The sequence below is a fragment of the Mus pahari genome, chromosome 1 (genome assembly GCF_900095145.1).
Source record: "Mus pahari chromosome 1, PAHARI_EIJ_v1.1, whole genome shotgun sequence".
NCBI classification, from domain to species: domain Eukaryota; kingdom Metazoa; phylum Chordata; class Mammalia; order Rodentia; family Muridae; genus Mus; species Mus pahari.
The window spans coordinates 50,635,682-50,653,059 of NC_034590.1; the positions used below are offsets into that span (position 1 = coordinate 50,635,682).

Here is a 17,378-nt window from a genome sequence, read left to right on the forward strand (position 1 = left end):
GGCTCCATAGAAGGAACCAAGCAACAAGCTTGGGCAATATTAGTCTCCCATACCAGTTGTGTGTGTGTGGCGGCATTGGGGGGGGGGAGGTGTTGCCCCAACCATCATCCACCCACCTGTCCAGCAGCCCAGATTAAAAAGTCTGGCCCACAGAAATGGCTGTGTGGTGTGAGTCAGGTAGAGAGGTGTCACTTCCTCTCCTAGGTAGTGGGTCCCAGGAGGCAAAGCCATCCCAAGCAGTGTGTCTAAAAGGATGCTTCTCCCATCGCCTGCTGGTCCCCAGGGAAGGCCGGGATCAGGGGCTGGGGTAGCGGCCCCCCAGGAGGGAGGACTGAGGCCAGCAGACCCCAGGAAGACCAGATTCCAAGTTTCAACCACGCGACTCCAGTGAAATGCTGAAGCAAGGCTCCAGGCAGAGCTGCCCTCCGGCCCAGCAGTCTCCCATCTCTCTTCTACGGGGAGAGTACCGCTGAGTCTCTTACCCTGCCCTACCCACAAGAAGCCCTGGCAACAGTGGACAGCTCTCAGGAAGAAGCACTCCCATCTGAGTAGCCCTGAGGCGTTTCCAGACAAACCTACTTGCTCTCCCTTTAGCCGCCAAGTAGCTGCCCTTCTGCTCCCCAGAGAGCCATAGTGTGGCTCCCGAAGCTTGGCTGGGACGCAAATCTTGAAAATCAGGGTGGCTGCGTCATTCAGTCTCTTCCCAGCCTGCTAGCCACCCCTCTCCAGAAGATGAGGCGCAGGCTGGCCTAGCTCTTACTGGCAGAGCAGGGCAGAGCCCCCCTGCCTTTCCTCCCACCAGTGGGCTCTAGGAAGCAGCATGCTTTTGCCCACAGTCCTATTTGACAACCCCTCACCCCTCCCTTCCTTTCCACACTGCACCCTCCTCCCGCCCACCATACCCAGTCTACCATGGCCCTCTTTCTCTGAAAGCCAGGTTTGTTGGGTTTCTTAAAAAAAAAAAAAAAAAAAAAAAAGCTCCAGCCCAGCACTCCCATTACAAAGAAAATGGAAACCATCGGTACCCAGGCCTCGGCCACCTTCTTAGTGAGGGGGTGGGCGGGGGGGGGGGAAGCAGTCCCAGGAACTGCCTCTCTGCCAGGCCCTCTCTGGTCCTTCACCAGGTGGCACTGCAGGCCAGAGAGCCAGAGCAGCGTAGAAGTAGAGACGACAGGGAAGTCGTGCGTGCGTCAGACTCGGAGGACAGGGAGCCTCCTCCTAACTGCACCCACCCCCAGTCCCCCCACTCCTGCTCTTAAGCTATTTCTTAAGCTATTTGCGGTCCGGCGAGTGACATGAGAGTGTTGGGCTCAAGAGGACAGGGTTAGAGGTAGGGGCAGGGAGCAGCACTGGGCAGTCTGGCTGGGACAGGACAATGAGGAGGCCCAGAGGGTCCAGTGGAGAACACGAATGTATTTTGGAATCTGCTTGTTAACTTGGGTAGCAAGCCAGCAGAGGTCCCACAGCCAACCTGCCAACCACCCAGAGCCCACCGACCTCTCCAGACACGCCAGTCTCCTTGTCAACTGAGGCTCCAGTGCAAGGGTCAAGAGGCATCTCGGGAGATAAGAGGAAGGATCTGGTGACCCAAGGGGCAGCAAGCGGGCGTGGGCCTCTCCTTCCCGGAATGGAACGTGGAGGAATGTGTGGTGTGCAGGGAGGGATGGGCAGTTGAGGCTCCCTTCAGTCCCGAGTCAAGCCCTGGCAGGAAGTTTAGGACTTGGGGTGGTTGGTTACAGACAGCCCACGTACCCCAACTTCACTCTTCTCTATTCATCTCAGACCTGTCCAACTCCCCCAGAATGCCTGAGAGAAGGGGGTTAACAGGAGGCCTGTGGGGGCTGCAGGGTGAGGGAAAGGGCGAGAGGTAACTCCGAAACCCCCCGGCCCTTCCTGTCTCCAGACCCAGTACAATCAGGAGAGAGGGCAGAGAAGGTCGTCAGCCACAGAAGGCAGCAGGGCCTGGGAGGCAGGGCCAGGAGGCCCCACAGCCTCTGGCCGTCCATCATTTGGGCTGGCAGGACTGAGCACTAACAGCCCAGCAGCTCCAGGCGCAGGGTGATGCGGTTATGCCAGGACACTGGAAGGACACGCACGTAGCGAGCCATGAAGGGTTTCTCAAAGATGTTCTTCTTGTGGGAGTTGTTGTCCAAGTTGCCCTGGAAGACCTGGAAACCACTGGAGTGTCAGGAGTGCCCCGCAGTCGGCCACCTCCCCCAACCATCAGAACCCCACGGTATCCCAGGAATTGCAGCTGGACAGACACCCACCTTGCTGGTTCCTTGCTCCTCATACACGGTCCACTGCACACCGTCATCACTGTGGGCTACCTTATAGGACGCCACGTACTGGATGTGGCCAAAGTCACGGGCCCCCTGGGTGATGATTCCTGTCACTTGCCTCTGAGTGCCCAGGTCAACCTACAAGAAATAAACAACATTGTTCTAGCTTGGAGCCTTCTTCAAGAAGGTATAAAGGCAGACACACTGGGGATGGCCTGCTAGCGCATTTCCTCCTTGTGCTGGCTAGTCCTATGTCAACTTGACACAAGCTAGAGTTCTCTGAAAGGAGGAACCCTCAAGTGAGGGAAAAAAAAAAGCCTCCATAAGGTCCAGCTGTAAGCATTTTCTCAATTGGTGATCTGTGGAGGAGGGCCCAGACCACTGTGGGTGGAGCCATCCCTGGGCTGGTGGTCCTAGGTTCTATGAGAAAGCAGACGAGCAAGCCATGGGGAGCAAGCCAATAAGCAGCACCCCTCCAGGGCCTCTGCATCTGCTCCTGCCTCCAGGCTACTAACCCATTTGATTTCCTGTCCTGACTTCCTTCAGTGATGAACAGAGATATGGAAGTGTAAACTGAATAAGCCTTTTCCTCCCCAACTTGCTGTTTGGTCACGGTGTTTCATCCCAGCAATAGTAACCCTAAGACACTCTTCCATAAAATGAGCATAAAGCCATGTATGGCGGCGCTCACCTGTAACCACTGCACTTGGGAGGCTGAGAATGGCGCTGAAAGCCAGCCTGGCTACATAGCAACACCCTGCCTCAAAATGCCAAGGACAGGAGATAGAGTTCAGTGGCACAGCTCTGGTCTGGAATGCCCAAGACCCTGAGTTCTATCTCCCATGTGAAAGAAAAAGTAAAGACACATAAATAATCCACTTTGACACCCACGGACTCCAGCACGGTAAAGCTCACTGAAGTGCATTTCAGAGGTCCAGGCCTTGGCCGACTCTGCCAGCTCCTGCATCAGATGTATATTGGGGTATGATGAACAGGCCGAGAGACTGCAGCCTATAGGAGTGGGAATTGCTTCTGAAACCTGTCAGGCTGCCTGGAGCTTTACATGGTCCTCAGAGAGCCCAAGAGCAGGTGGCTCCTGATGAGCCCAACTCCAACTGAGCACCTCCGGCCCAGGTTTGTCCTCGCCCTATCCTGGAAACTGACCCCTAGACAGGCAGTCCCCAGATCTAGGCTATAAGGTCAGCTCCCCCCACAACCAGCAGGGAAGCACTGCACAATCTTCCAGGACTCAGTTTCCCCATCTGCATTCTCCATTCCCTACTGAGATTTCCCAGTCACACTGAGCGGGAGAACACATGTGCTTTGCTGAAGTGGTTTAGTCCTAAAGTGCCCTCTGCCATCATGCCCTGCTGCCCACAGGCAAGCCTTGACAACTCTGTGGCAGCTGATGGGGTGGTACCACTCCCGAGTGTGTGTGTGTGTGTGTGTGTAAATATATGTGTGTATGTTTATGTGTGTATATGAGTGTTTATGTATGTGTGTATGTGTGAGTATGTATGTGTGCATGTATGTGTATGTAAGTATAGGTGTGAGTGTGTGTGCCAGTGTGTGTGTAGGAGTGTGTGTCCATGTGTGTGTCCCCATGTGTGTGTGTGTCTCTCTCTTTGTGTGTATGTAGTTGTATGTATGTTTGTGTCTGTGAGTGTGTATATGTATGTGTGAGTGGGTATGTATGTATATTGTGTAGGTGTATATGTATATGTGCCTGTGGGTATGTATGTATGTGTGTGTGAGTGTGTGTGTGCATGTTCATGTGCATGTGTGGATATTCGTGTGTGTGTGTGTGTGTGTGTGTGTGTGTGTGTGTGTAAGAAAGCATATCAAAGCAGGATCAAGAGAAAGGGGTGGCCAGGTTAAAAAAGAAAAAGAAAGAAAACCAAGGAAAGCTTTTCAGGAAATCCCTTGGAGAGCAGACGGGGCTGGGCAGGGGTCACAGACCCAACTGCTCTCACCTGCAGCCATTCCTTGGCACTGTTGCTCTGAGCCGTCCAGGCATTGATCTTGCCCTGATTGTCCAGCCGCCCCAAGTGGGGGTACCAGCCAAAGGCACGCAGGTTCCACGTCTTGTAGCTGCTGGAGGCTGACATCTGGCTGTCAGGAATCGTGTTATTCTTTAGGCCCAGGGGCTCAGAACATCCTGTGGACAAAAGGAGCTGTCACCAGTATGTGTAGGTACAAGACGATAAAGGAGAAATGGCTGTGGTTCCTAAATGGCTTTTATGATTGGTTGGTTTGTGGTTTTTTTTTTTTTTTTTTTTTTTTTGAGGCAGTATTTTATGTAGTCCAGACTGACTTAAACTCACTATGCAGTCAAGGATGACCTTGAACATCTGGTCCTCACCTATGCTGCTGGAGTGAAGGATTACAGCCATGCACCCCTACACCTAGGTTATGTGGCTCTGAATGCTGAACCCATGGCTTCTTGTGAGCGCTCTTACTAATTGAGTGATGACCCAGCCTTTGTTTTTTGAGCTGGGTCTAGCTGTGTTGCCCAGACTGGCTTTTGAACTCCTGGAATCAAAAGATCCTCCAGTTTCCAAGACAGCCAGGGCTATACAGAGAACCCAGTCTGGTGGGGAGGGAGGGGTGTGGAGAACCTGTTAGAAGATCCTCCAGCCTCAGCTTCCTAACATCTGGATCTAGGCCATGATGCCCAACTTAGCATCCTTCCTACCGACCTTCCAAGACCAACTGCTCTCTTATCCTTGCTTGCTCTCCACTGTCTCTTCACTACAGTCAGCTGGACTCAGTTCCAACCCCACCCCATCCCAACTTGCACCTCGAGGACCACCAAGACCCCCTGATGCGCACGGCCAGACTCCTCCCAGCACTCTCTCCCTTCCCTCAGGACCCCTCACACAACTGGGTGCTTCCTGGTATTGCGGACTTTAGTCACAGAACACACTGAACAAGTAAGTAGCTATGTAGCTATCAGCAACCTCATCCTACATAGGAGAAAACGGAGGCCGAGAGACGTTGCCTACAACCACAGAGAGGTTGTATCCACATCTCATAGACCTGATCCTGACAGCCACATCAATATGACATCATCCCATGCCAGGACCTGTAAAGCCCTGGATGTGCCATCCAGCAATGTATAGCAAACATCCCTACCCTCCAGGGGTTACAGGCTACTGAAGCCCAGGGATTCCTAGAGTTTGGGGGCTGCTTCTGTGCCCTTCCTGAGAGCATTCCTAAAGACCTAGTGGAAGGTCTTGGCTCACCCCAACGTTTCTGGGGTGCTGGGATGCACACCCGGAGAATAGCCTTTGTTCCCTCCCTCTGCCTCCAGGCTCTCTCTCAGGAATGGCCGACAAGTTTGCACTCATAGAGCTCCTGGACGAACAGGTAATGCTAGGTAGAAAGAAAACCCCCTGGGCGGAGTCTCTCATACCTGGGCCGCATCTCCACCCCTGTCCCCTGAAAGGCTGAAGAGTGGATGGGGCAGAGGGGATGAAGAACCACTTTTTCACCTGGGAAGTGTGTCCCCCAAATGCCTGCCTCCCAAACTTGCTGAAGGTGCCGGCTGAGCCATCCGATACAAAAGCCAGGCATCACCCTGCTTCCAAAGAGGTTCCTGGGCTGCAAGCTCATTCATCCTTTGGGTCCAGGACAGGGACATTCTGAGGCAGCCACTACCCTGGGACTACTTTGCAGACATTACTCATTGTCCTCATCTCCTAGGAGTGGGACACTGTACAGCCATCCTTGCTGTGGGCCTCCCAGAGAAGGGAAACTATAGACCATGGCCTCGGGATCTGCATGCACAAGTCCTTGCCTCTCTGGGGGTCAACTCCTCCCTCCTCTGTGAAGTGAGACCCTCTGCAGCTCTCCACAGACATGGCAGAGCTTATAAACAAGCCGGCCAAGCATGGTGCACCTTCCTGTGATCCTAGCGGGTTGAGGCAGAAGAACTTCACGATTAGGCCAACCTGGGGTGAGGCCCTGGTGTCCTGGAGGCCATAAATCTCCCCAGAGAGGGTGGTTATTTTTAGCAGTGCCTTTGGTGATTTGGGCTGTATGGCAAAACCTGGCTCTTAAAAATTAAAGAGACTGACTCTGGGGATTTAGCTCACTGACAGGGTATCTGCCCTGGGTGAAATCACTAGAACTGGGGGCTGGAGGGATGGCGCAGCGGTCAAGAGCACTGGCTGCTCTTCCAGAGGTCCTGAGTTCAATTCCCAGCAACCACATGGTGGGTCACAACCATCTGTAATGAGATCTGATGTCATCTTCTATCTTGCAGGGGTACATGCAGACAGAACACTCATGCACATAAATAGATAGATAGATAGACAGACAGACAGACAGACAGACAGATAGATAGATAGATAGATAAATTTATGTATGTATGTATGTATGTATGTATGTATGTATGTATGTATGTATGTATTTAAAACCCATCAGAACTGGAAATTAAGCTAAATTAAAAATTCTGCCCCAGCAGGTCCAGAGTAGAGCTGGAAGATGCTGAGAGAGTTGGTCCATGGAGCTCACCACTCTCTAAGCCTCCCTGCACACTCTAGGATGTAACCCCAGAGACTTTCTTATCCTTCAACAAGCCCAGGACCTTTGTCCTTGCAAGTTCTCCACCTAGCATACTCTTTCTAAGATCTTCCTGGGACTGGCTCTCCAGCCGAAGAATCCTACACACACACACACACACACACACACACACACATACATACACACACACACACATACACACATTGCTCCCCTGATGCCACCACTTCCTCCTTCAGACTTCTGGCTGCTAGCTGACCTTTCTTCGTTTTTCTTCTTTCTTTATAATATGTGCCTGAGTGTTTAAGCACTGTATGTATGTATTTGTGTGTTAGCCTGGGTTGCTGGGTTGCTGGGTGTGCAGTACATGGAGGCCAGAAGAAAGCACTGGGACACGGGAACCAGCCTTCCTTCGGTGTGGTTGTGAGCCACCTGATGTGGTGCTTTGAACTGCTCAGCCATCTTGCCCGCCCCCAGACTTTCCTTTCAGTTGCTAATCTCACCTCCGACTCCCTTGAGAGAACAATAAAAGTTTCATGAGGTCAAAGGTCTCACTTGTTCTTTCCTGGGATCTAAGTATTTAGGGGAAACTTAGTAACTGTCTAAATTAAACAGCTAATTCACCCAGGACACTGTCTGCTAAAAATAACAACCCCGATCTGGGAAGCCTTGTGAACTCCCAGGACACCGGGGCCTCACCCTCTCACATGCACAGTTCGCGCGCGCACACACACACACGCGCGCACACACACACACACACACACACACACACACACACACATTTGCATCAACACTCTCCAGCTAACAGACTGGATTACTGAGGAAGGTGGGAAGGAGGCCGAGGGCACAGCTCTGCTCTCTCTCTGGTATGACCCTCAGCTTGCCCCACCCCAAGACTTAAATCACGCAGGGCTACACTATCCTGGTAACTTAGAGAAACCAAAGGCCTCAAGCCAGCAGAGAAGGCTGGGTGACCCCAGGGAGCAGTGGTCAAACCAGACCGAGTGCTGTCCTTTGCAGATACAGAGTCACGTGAAGCAAAAGGCAATGGCCCGGGGAGGATAGCCTTCCTAGCAAAAATCAATATCCTAAAAGATACTTGTGTGTCTCCCTGATTATCAGACGACTGAAACAATGGGTGCCAACAGATGCAAATGTACCCAGGAATCCGGTGCCCAGAGAAGGGTATGAGAGGGAGACTGTGCCTCCCTGAAGGTTTTATACATTCTAACAACTTGCCAGACCAGGATGAGACAGAAGCCCAGGCGATGATGAGTCAGCAGTGGGCGGGGCAACAACTCAGAACTGCTTAGACATGAGTGTCCCTGGCCCTCTATTTAAACTTTCAACACAGTTCAGGACCCCAAAGATGGACTTGGTCTCTGTTCATCTTCCCTTATATGGGCCACACTGAATAAATCTCTTTCCACTTTTGACCATTAATTTAGCTGTTACTCTTGGCTTCTTGAGCACAAGGGCCAGGTTTGACTTTTTACTAGCTTAACTCTATACTTTTAAAGGGGAAGGGAGAGGCATGATGGCACATGCCTTTAAACCCAGCACTCGGGAGACAGAGGCAGGTGGATCTCTGTGAGTTCAAGGACAGCCTAGTCTACACAGTGAATCTTAGGACAGCCAGGGCTATGTAGAGCAATCCTGTCTCAAAACCCAAACAAAACAAAATAGACCAGGTCTTGGGTGTGGCTCAGTAGTGGCACTTATGGCTAGTATTCACAAATCCCAGAGTTGCTAGCACTTAAGGGGGAAAACAAAACTCAGCTCTAGGTGGTATCTAAAATACAGAGACAGGAAACAGACTATTCCAGCTTCCAGGGAGTCTGGGGCGAGCGCTCCAGTCCAAAGCCAGCCCTACAGTTACCCTGTGTGGCCAGCAGGTGGCGCCATGGCAGCAAAGAGAAACCAGCCTCAAAAAGAGACAGTGGGCTTTAACTAGATGGCAGGATTGGTCAGAAGGTCCTCTTCAGAGAGTAATCTCCCTGGTTCAGCAGCCAATCTGTCCCTTTCTAGTCCCCCTGTCTGTAAAAGCACCAAACTCCAAGCTCGATGGTCCTGGAAGCACCCGCATGCTGGCACAACGCAGGTGGCAGACGCTTGAAGGGAAAGGTCTATGCTTGCACCACCCGGCTGGGTATCTCGGATGAATAATGCAGCCAGGTGTCCTTCCATCCATTCATTCATTCATCCCTCATCAAAGATTTATTAAGCACCCACATGTTTGAGGCCCTGGGAACACAGCAACAAAGAAAACAGACAATTCCCCTGCAATGGTAGAATTCACTGCCTGTTCTAGAAGCACCAGGAACCAAAATAAGCAGAAATACTGAGATGTGAAATGACCATCCAAAATGCCCAGAGCAAGGGACTGGCAGACAGCACGCATAACTGGAACTCCCAGGCAGGACACAAGGGGTCAGTCTCCACAGTAGCCCCTGAGCAGCTCACATCAGAGGAAGCTCTGGCTAGGACTCACCATGCAACTCACACCCCAGGAGCTCGAAGCGGAGGGTGCAGCCGCGGTGGCACGAAACAGGGTACAGCCTTATGTACTGTGCCTCCAGAGTCGGGTTGAACATGTTAACCTTCAGGCTGTTGTTGTCCAGGTTACCCAAAAACTCCTAGAAGAGAAAAGGGAGGGCTGGAGGAGGAAGCAGGTTTGCCCCTCCCCCTTCACGCCTGAGAGGCCATCAGTGGGTGGAAGAAAAGCCTCCATCGAGCCCACATGGATTCAGCCTGCAGCCCTGGCTTTGACTGTCCACCACCACCATCAGAACAGTGTCCTTGTCACCTTCCTCTTGATCACCACAGGGCCTGGGCATACACTCCAGCTCACATGGGGCTATCTAGAGAGCCTCTCTCTGTGTACATGCTTTATGATAACAGCGGTACAGACCTGTGTGGTATCTGTGGTATAAACGGTGCCCACTTTGTTAATTACACCTTCACAACTGTACACTGTAGCTCTGAAATGTTCAGAAGGGAGCCCAAATCTATCACAACCACCACCCCTTCCAGGGCAGGGCACTACTCTGAGCCTCTCTCGGGTGAGCTTGCGTCCTGCCACCACAGAACATAAACATGATCAAGGTCTATCCATGTCCACATACCAAGGGACACGCAAAGATTCATCCCCCAGCCCTACCACTCAGGCTTCTCTTGCTTCTCAATCAGTGCTAGACTCTTAGGGGTCCTGACTTTAGATTCCTCTCCTAAGACCCACCTTGTCTCCGGTACCGCTTTCATCCTGTATGAAATCGAACTTGCGTCCGTCGAGGCTGTAGGCCACCTTGAAGGTCTTCAGGTACTCCGCCCTCCCAGCACGGCTGGCCCCCTGCGTCATCACACCTGATACCCGCATCTTCCGCAGAAGGTTCACCTGGACCCCGGGGTGAGAGAGGTGGGCCTCCTCATCATCCAGTTCCTCCCATACGAATCCAACGGGCTACCTCACCAGGTTCTTTCTCCAAGAGGGCTGGTTTCTCTCCTGAGGTTCTGGAGCCTACGCTCTGAAAAGCCCGAGTTCCAAGACCCCTGAGGCTTGTGGGTACCAAAGCCCCTCTATCAAAGGCCATCTCTTCTCATAATCTGCCCACTGGCTCCAGGCCCAAGGCTGCCCTCCATACACAGACACATCACTCGTGGTCACCTCTCTTTGTGTCCCCTGTCACCCTGCCCTGTGTTCTTTCCTACCTGGATCCAGGGCTTGCTATCATAGTTGCTGGCTGTCCAGGCATTGACGATCCCTGTGCGGTACAGACGAGCCAGCTCCGGGCCCCAGCGCTGCAAACCCATGAAACCCATATACACAGATGAGGCGGAAATCTGTGAATCAGCAATGGCGCCCCCTTCCATGCCCAGCTGTGCAGAGCAACCTGCAGGGAGAGAGAGAGACCATCAGGAGCCTAATCCAAAGTTCCACGGCCCAGCTATGTCCACAGGACAAGAGAAGAAAAAACAACGTGGCCTCTGATGAGGACCTAGAGACAGAGAGAACCTCAGACCCTCACTCAGAGCAGTTAACACCAAGGGACACCGACAGCAGATGGAAGAGAAGACGTCACGGGAGACACAGGAGACAAGGGGCAGGCAGAGTTAACTCACGGGAGGCTAACTTGTCGGAAAGATCGGGGGTGGGGGCCGGGGTGGGGACGGCAGTATTGGGGACGGCTGTGGTGAACATGTACTCTCCATCCAGGTTGTAGTAGTTGGTCTCTGGTAGGAGAGAAAAGCAGGATGGCCTCTTCTTCCACACCCCTAGCCCTGGCTCGCCCAGGAGGGGTGGCTTTGGGAGCAGAGTTGCCTTGGACGGTACGGAACAACAAAGGTAACTCCACACAAAGCAGGCTTTTCCTCATCTTCTTAGCGTGTGTGTAGTACTGGGGACTAAACTTGAACAAGCTAGGTGAGGCTTCTATCACTGAGCTACATCCCCCAGCCCTTACTGTTTTGAGACAGGGCCACTCCCAGTTGCCCTTGCTAGCCTTGGACCTGTGAATTTCTCCTGCCTTGGCTCCAATTAGAGGCTTTTGGCATCACACCTGACTCTACAGGGTACTTTGTAGAATCCCCCCCTCAGCGGTTTTCTGAGGAGAGTATGAGGACCATTCTGCTTTCTTCTGTATCCTTTGCACCTTTGACCACCAAGTCCTTAACCACCCACCCACCCACTCATACATATGTAAGCACATCCCCAGCCATAGCCCCATCACCTTTTCGTAACCAGTAATGTGATACCAGAAACTCAGGATATCGAGAGAGCGTGTGTGTTGGCAAGAGGACCTTTCCATACCTCTGAAAACCTATAGTGGGTACCCAGGCTTCTGCTACCAGGGGGGACCTGGGATAACCTACAGGACTCTAGTAGTGAAGGCTTGTCCTGAGCAGGTGCTACCAATCTTACAGAGATGGTAAGATGTCAACTAGGGCTGGATGTCCAAGATCTGGGCCAGGTCAGCCTGCTGATGCCTCACACGCACCATCTCCACACCCCAAGGGACCCACATGTGCAGCCTTGGCATTGGCACCAGAAACAACGTAACAAAGAAGAGTGCAGTCCCTCTGCCCCCTCACTCCTGCAGCCTGTGTGGGCACCACCTAACCTCTGCTCCAGGTGCCACCATCCTGCCTAGAGTCAACTCTAGACCTGGCAGCCCAGAGAAGGCTGTGTAGCTAATTCACACCCAGATACACCATGGTTAGCCCGGCTCCACTCGGTAATTAGCAGGCTTGCCTGGCTCCACCCAGCCCTCCACCTGCCTTAGCCATCAGGAGCTCCCCCATCCTCCCCCTGAGGATCTCAAGCTCATCTGGCTTTAGTCCAGCCTTCAAAGACCAGGCCTTTGCTCTGTCTCCTCTTAAGTCAGGGCCATCCCAGGGACTCTGCCTATATTCTCCCATCCTGGGGCCCAGCTCACACGTAGCTGGCCCAGCTGGCTCCTTCTTCTATAGTCCCCAGGATGTCCACTTCCTGACCTGGAGAGCTGGAAAAGTGAACCCCCTAACACACACACACACACACACACACACACACACACACACCTCTTCCTCCCTCCCTTGTCTGAACACAGCCCTTCCCATGTGACACAGGGCAAGAAAAGCCCTGGTATGCTTGGGGCAGAGTCAGGGGCAGCATGTTGAACTATCACCAGCAATGTTAGCTGGCACTCACCCAGGCCTCTCTGGAGCCCAGGGGATAGCCAAACGGGTCAGACAGGTCAGCTCCTCCGGATATACCAGGCTTCTAGCCTTCCTATAGCACAGGACAACACAGCCTCCCTCCCCTCCCCCTCCTCCCTGACCTCCGTGAGCTGGTCCTGGCTCCAAGTTAAATAGCACGCCTGTTTCTTCTTACGGGTGAACAAAGAGTCCCAAGACTTAACTCTGACACTGTATGTCTCCAGGACATGGCATTCCCATGACCTCGGTCCCCACACTCTCTCCTTCCCCACAACACCACCAAGGCCTGGCCCGAAGTCCCAAGAAGCCTGATACAGGACAATGGGATGCTCCCTGAACTGTGCCCATTCCTCAGTCTCCACAGAGGCAGCCTCTCGGCAAGCACCTGTGCCCAGCAACAGGCCCCACCGGTGCTTACCGGTTTCACAGTGGATGCCCGAGTAGCCCACAGGGCAGTGGCAGATGTATTCGGTGAAGATGTCCCCTCGCTGTGTGTCCACAGTCACCTGACATTTGGCATCGTTGTAGCAAGGGTTTGGGGAGCACGGACCTGGAAGCGAGGAGACACATCAGATGGAGCGGTGGTCTGAAAAGGGCTGGGAACACAGCAAAGGGCAGCCCGTGACCCAGCCTCAAGCAATCCATCAACTGAGTCTCTTTTCTTCCCTGCCACCACCATCCTGGACCCAAGCGGGTCTCTGAAAGGATCAGTTTGCCCACATACTGAAATCGCTGGCTTTTCCAAGTGGCCCGGAGTTTCTACTGGAACAGGGGCTACCCACTTGGAAGAGACAGGGGAGGCAGGCCACGGGGAGCGGGTACCTTTCTCAGTCTCGTTGCACACAAGGCCTGTGAAGCCTTCAGGGCAGAGGCAGTAGATGTCATTGTCTTGGCCCGTCAAGCAGGTGCCACCGTTCAGGCACAGGCTGGAGTCACAGAAGTCACCTGTAACCACAGACCAAACACAATCATTTGATAAGCACTTAAGAGTCCCACTACCATGTGCACATGCTGGGCTCCTGAGACAGAAGTTAGCTGGTATTCTGTCCCCAAGAAGCCATCGAGACTAGGGATGCAGCTCAATGGTAGCACGTGTCAAGCATTGCAGCGTCCTAGGCACCTGTACTCAGATGCACATCCCCACACAGAGACATGTAAACATAATTTGTAAAAAACAAAACAAAACAAAAACACAAGGCTAGAGAGATGGCTCAGTGATTAGGAGCACTAACTGCTCTGCCAGAGCAGTTCCAGAGGTCCTGAGTTCAATTCCCAGCAACCACATGGTGGCTCACAACCATCTGTAAAGGGATCCGATGCCCTCTTCTGGTGTGCCTGAAGAGAATGACAGTATACTATCACATACATTAAATAAATAAATAAATAAATAAATCTTTAAAAAATAAAAATAAAAAAATAGATAAAACAAATCTTAAAATCTATAGGTCCAGCTAGAGATGGCTCGGAGATTAAGAGCACTTACTGCTCTGGTAGAAAACCCTCACACACATATATAGACAATAAAGCAAATACAATTTTTTTTAAGCCGGAATGGCGAGGATGACAAGGGAGTAGAAAATAATATTCTAGAGAGAAGCAGACACACTGAGGACATGGCGCACGTTGGAAAATGGTTCAGGTGTGACTGGACTCAGGCCAGAGTGAGAGAACTTTAAGAATGGCAAGTTTAGACTTTGTGTGCTGCAGTCTGTCAACAGCTTTTTAGCCTTCCTTAAGTCTCCCAGGCATTGGCTGACAAGTCTCAGACACGCCCCACCACTGTTCGCACGTGTGTGTGTGTGTGTGTGTGTGTGTGTGTGTGTGTCTGTCTGTCTGTCTGTCTGTCTGTCTGTCTCGTCTCTGTGTGTGTGTGTCTCTCTCTGTCTCTGTGTTTGTGTGTTTCTCTGTCTCTCATCTCTTCATCTCTGCCTCTGTCTCCGTCTCCCTCTCCCCCCCCCTCACTCAAGCCAGACTTAAGTCTGAACGGGCAGAAGGCTAAAAGCCCCAGGACAAGGCTGACAGGTTAAGAAGTGCAGGTCTGGCGGCAGCAGATGCAGCTTCCAGGCTGAATGATGAAGAAGCACATTGGGGCAAAGGGAAGGAACACGAGCAGGTGAATTTGAGAGGCTCCATGAAACATAGACTGAAGAGATAGAGGAAGGCTGGAGAGATCACTGGAGCTTTGGGGACGCCTTGGGTGACAGATGTGCACTGTCAACCAGAACGGAGACCACGGGAAGAGGGGTGGGGTAAGCTGGGGCTGAGATCACCTGTCCTGTTGATCTGATGGACAATTCCCAGCTCAGCCAAGCCGCTGGCAAACCCCACCCTGTTGCCATACCCAAACAGGGACTGGAAGCACCCGGTCTCAGAAGCTCACCTCACTCCCACCTGTCCCAGGTACCCTGACAGTGGCACCAACCAGTGAACAGCCACTCCCCAGGTCTGCTGTACCCAAAGAGGGCCCTTTGTCCTCCTAGACTCCGCCCCAAACTCAGCACTGGACTCAAACCTAAGAAATCTCTTCTCCCCACAGCTGCCCACCCAAGGCACAAGGACCCTCCAGAAAGCTCAAGGCCCTCCCCAGGGAGCTCAGGTTCCCAAGCTGGAGGCAGGCAACACCATTAATGAGCACCAGCCCACACAGCTCCACCTCAGCAAGGGCCTGGGGATCCTAAGGCGCTGTGGCAGAACTATTAGTCACTTGCTTTAAATAGCAGGTTAATCCCTTCTGACCTGGAAGGGCAGTCACAGCCTCACGTGGAGGTTCTGGATAGGCCAAGGCCTAGGCACCCAATACCAACAAGATCCCGGCTTTCAGCCTTCCCTACAGCTGCACCAGGAACCAAACCAAGGGTCCAGAGAGGAAATCTGAAAGTGGAAGGTGGCCAGAAGCAGTGGCGTTGGGACTGAGGCTGGCCACCTGCATATGAGATCGGTAGAGGCCAGCTCCTCTAAAAATCCTATGGGATTTCAGGGTCCTGCTCTGGGAAGTGTCTCCAGGAATATTTGGCCAGGGCGCAGGTTGTGGGGAGGGCAAAGAGGAGGGGTGGAAAGGGACAGAGGAGACCCAAGCATCTTTCCAGTTGAGTGGACAGACCTTATGATCCCAGGTCATGGAAGCCTGAGGCACCCAAATGCCTTCAGCTCCAACCCCGAGGTCAGATCCTGTGCTGGGCGACAGAGCACAGCTGTGGTCTCTCCTGCCTGTGATCACGCCAGTCCCATTTCTATGAACACCAGTCCCATTCCTATGAGAAAGGATTTAGGGGCTGCCTGAAGAGCTGCCTGAGCTCACCCGCCCCACGTGGGCACTGCTTTTTCATGATGATCGATCTCTCCAGCAGCATCCCGAAAGAGGCCCAGACTTCTACTGGGGACCTCAGAGCGGAGGAGGAGGGCTAGGGGAGATAAAGCAGCTGGCCAAGGTCAGCCGGGGCAGGAAGCCCTTTTCTAAGTTCCAAACCCGCCCCACCTACAAGCCAGTCTGCCTTTTTTCCCTTATCTGATCAAACTCCAACAAGTGGGGCACAAAAGTTCATTGGATTCTCTAGCCAGGCGGGTTCAGGACAGTTTCAGGTAACGTTAGCTGGAGATGTACCCGCACAAGAGTCCTAGACTCTCCCAAATTGTTTGGATTGGAAAGCAGACACTGTTCGGTGGCCTCTCTTTACAGACGCGGTAAAAAAGAAAGAGGCACGACGCAGCGGATTCCTTTGTTATGTGTAAGTCACATCCCTGGGGGGAAGGCAGGGCTGTCACCGGGTGTCCAGGATCACCACTCAGAGCAAAAGCTACTATCACAGCCCCAAGGCCCCAGGGCAGGGCGCGCAGAGGCACGTTCGCCTCTCCTACCCCAGAGCGTCCCCCTCCAGGCTCTGCTTAAGTTTGTCAACAGTTGGGGTAAAGGGAGGGCGTCGCTGAGAACTTCCGAGCGGCGGGCAGAACAGGGGCGAGGCCAGAGGGACTCACCGGACGCGGCGAAGAGGCCAGAGGCGCAGAGCAGCACGCCGCACAGCGCGGCCAGCACACGGAAGAGCTGCATGCTGCGGGACGCCGGAAAGGGTCCACGCGCTCAGATGCTGGGACCCAAGAGTTCCTGCGTCCGCTCCTCTCACTCGGGAATAAATCAGGCACTCAGCTCCGCCCACTGGCCCAAGGGCTCCGCCCCGGACAGCCCCGGGCGGACTCTGGGCGGAGCTCTGAGACCATAGTGGGAAGAGGGAGGGCTGAAGTGAGGGGTCCAGTGCCTCAGCCTCCCGGCGAGCCACGCCCTGATGCCACTGCCAGTCCTCAGCCTGAGCCCCCCCCCCTTTCCTGAATTGACTGGACAGGAGGAAATTGCTCAGGAGGAATTTTAACAAGTGGCTGGATGATGGAGTGCTTCCCTAAGCATGCTGGAGACCCTAAATTCCATCCCCAACCCAGCAAAGAAAGATAAGTCAATAAAATAAAATAATCCGGGAGTGGTGGTGGCTTCTGCTTTTACTCCCAACTCTTAGGAAGCTAGATCAGGAGGATCAGACAATTCCAGATCGGATCCCCAGTGTGGGCTCCATCCATACTGAGTTCCAGGCTAGTCTGGGCTATAGAATGGGACCCTGTTTCCTAAATGTGTGTGTTTAATTGATTATTTGTTGTTTAGTTAATTAAAAATAACTGTTTAGACTTAAAATGCTAATTCTTATCTGTAATCAGAGAACAGCAAATTCAGGCTACAATGAATACTGTGTTTCCTCCTTTATCAGATCGGCAAGTATCAGGCTGTTAGCAGCAGAGGCTGTGGGGCGACAGGCTGAGGCATGCGGACCTTTGACAGAGTATATGCCAGCTCAGCTTCTTTATTTGGTAATATCTTTCAAAATGACACATAGCAAT

At 52.8% G+C, this 17,378-nt stretch overlaps 1 protein-coding gene across 2 annotated transcripts; it reads right to left on the reverse strand.

Moving 5' to 3' along the window:
- Window positions 1–1,393: 1,393 nt before the first annotated feature.
- Window positions 1,394–16,635, reverse strand: Mfge8 (milk fat globule-EGF factor 8 protein). Of its 2 annotated transcripts, XM_021187389.1 has the most exons (10): window positions 16,473–16,635; window positions 13,323–13,445; window positions 12,919–13,050; window positions 10,926–11,036; window positions 10,515–10,696; window positions 10,045–10,200; window positions 9,298–9,442; window positions 4,256–4,440; window positions 2,271–2,420; window positions 1,394–2,168 (listed from the first exon to the last, which is right to left on the reverse strand). In XM_021187389.1, the coding sequence occupies exons 1-10, from the start codon at window positions 16,543–16,545 to the stop codon at window positions 2,031–2,033; spliced, it is 1,395 nt and encodes a 464-aa protein (XP_021043048.1). In that variant the 5' UTR covers window positions 16,546–16,635; the 3' UTR covers window positions 1,394–2,030. The 2 variants fall into 2 exon arrangements, with proteins under 2 accessions (XP_021043048.1, XP_021043059.1); XM_021187400.1 differs by lacking the exon at window positions 10,926–11,036.
- Between the last annotated feature and the right edge of the window lie 743 nt (window positions 16,636–17,378).

Excerpts from the sequence above, each read along its gene's own strand:
- Mfge8 (XM_021187389.1), bottom strand. The coding sequence starts at position 16,545 with ATGCAGCTCTTCCGTGTGCTGGCCGCGCTGTGCGGCGTGCTGCTCTGC. Across the intron at positions 10,697-10,925 it reads TTCCGACAAGTTAGCCTCCC|GTTGCTCTGCACAGCTGGGC; the intron begins GTGAGTTAACTC and ends CTCTCCCTGCAG. Across the intron at positions 2,421-4,255 it reads GTGCCAAGGAATGGCTGCAG|GTTGACCTGGGCACTCAGAG; the intron begins GTGAGAGCAGTT and ends TATTTCTTGTAG.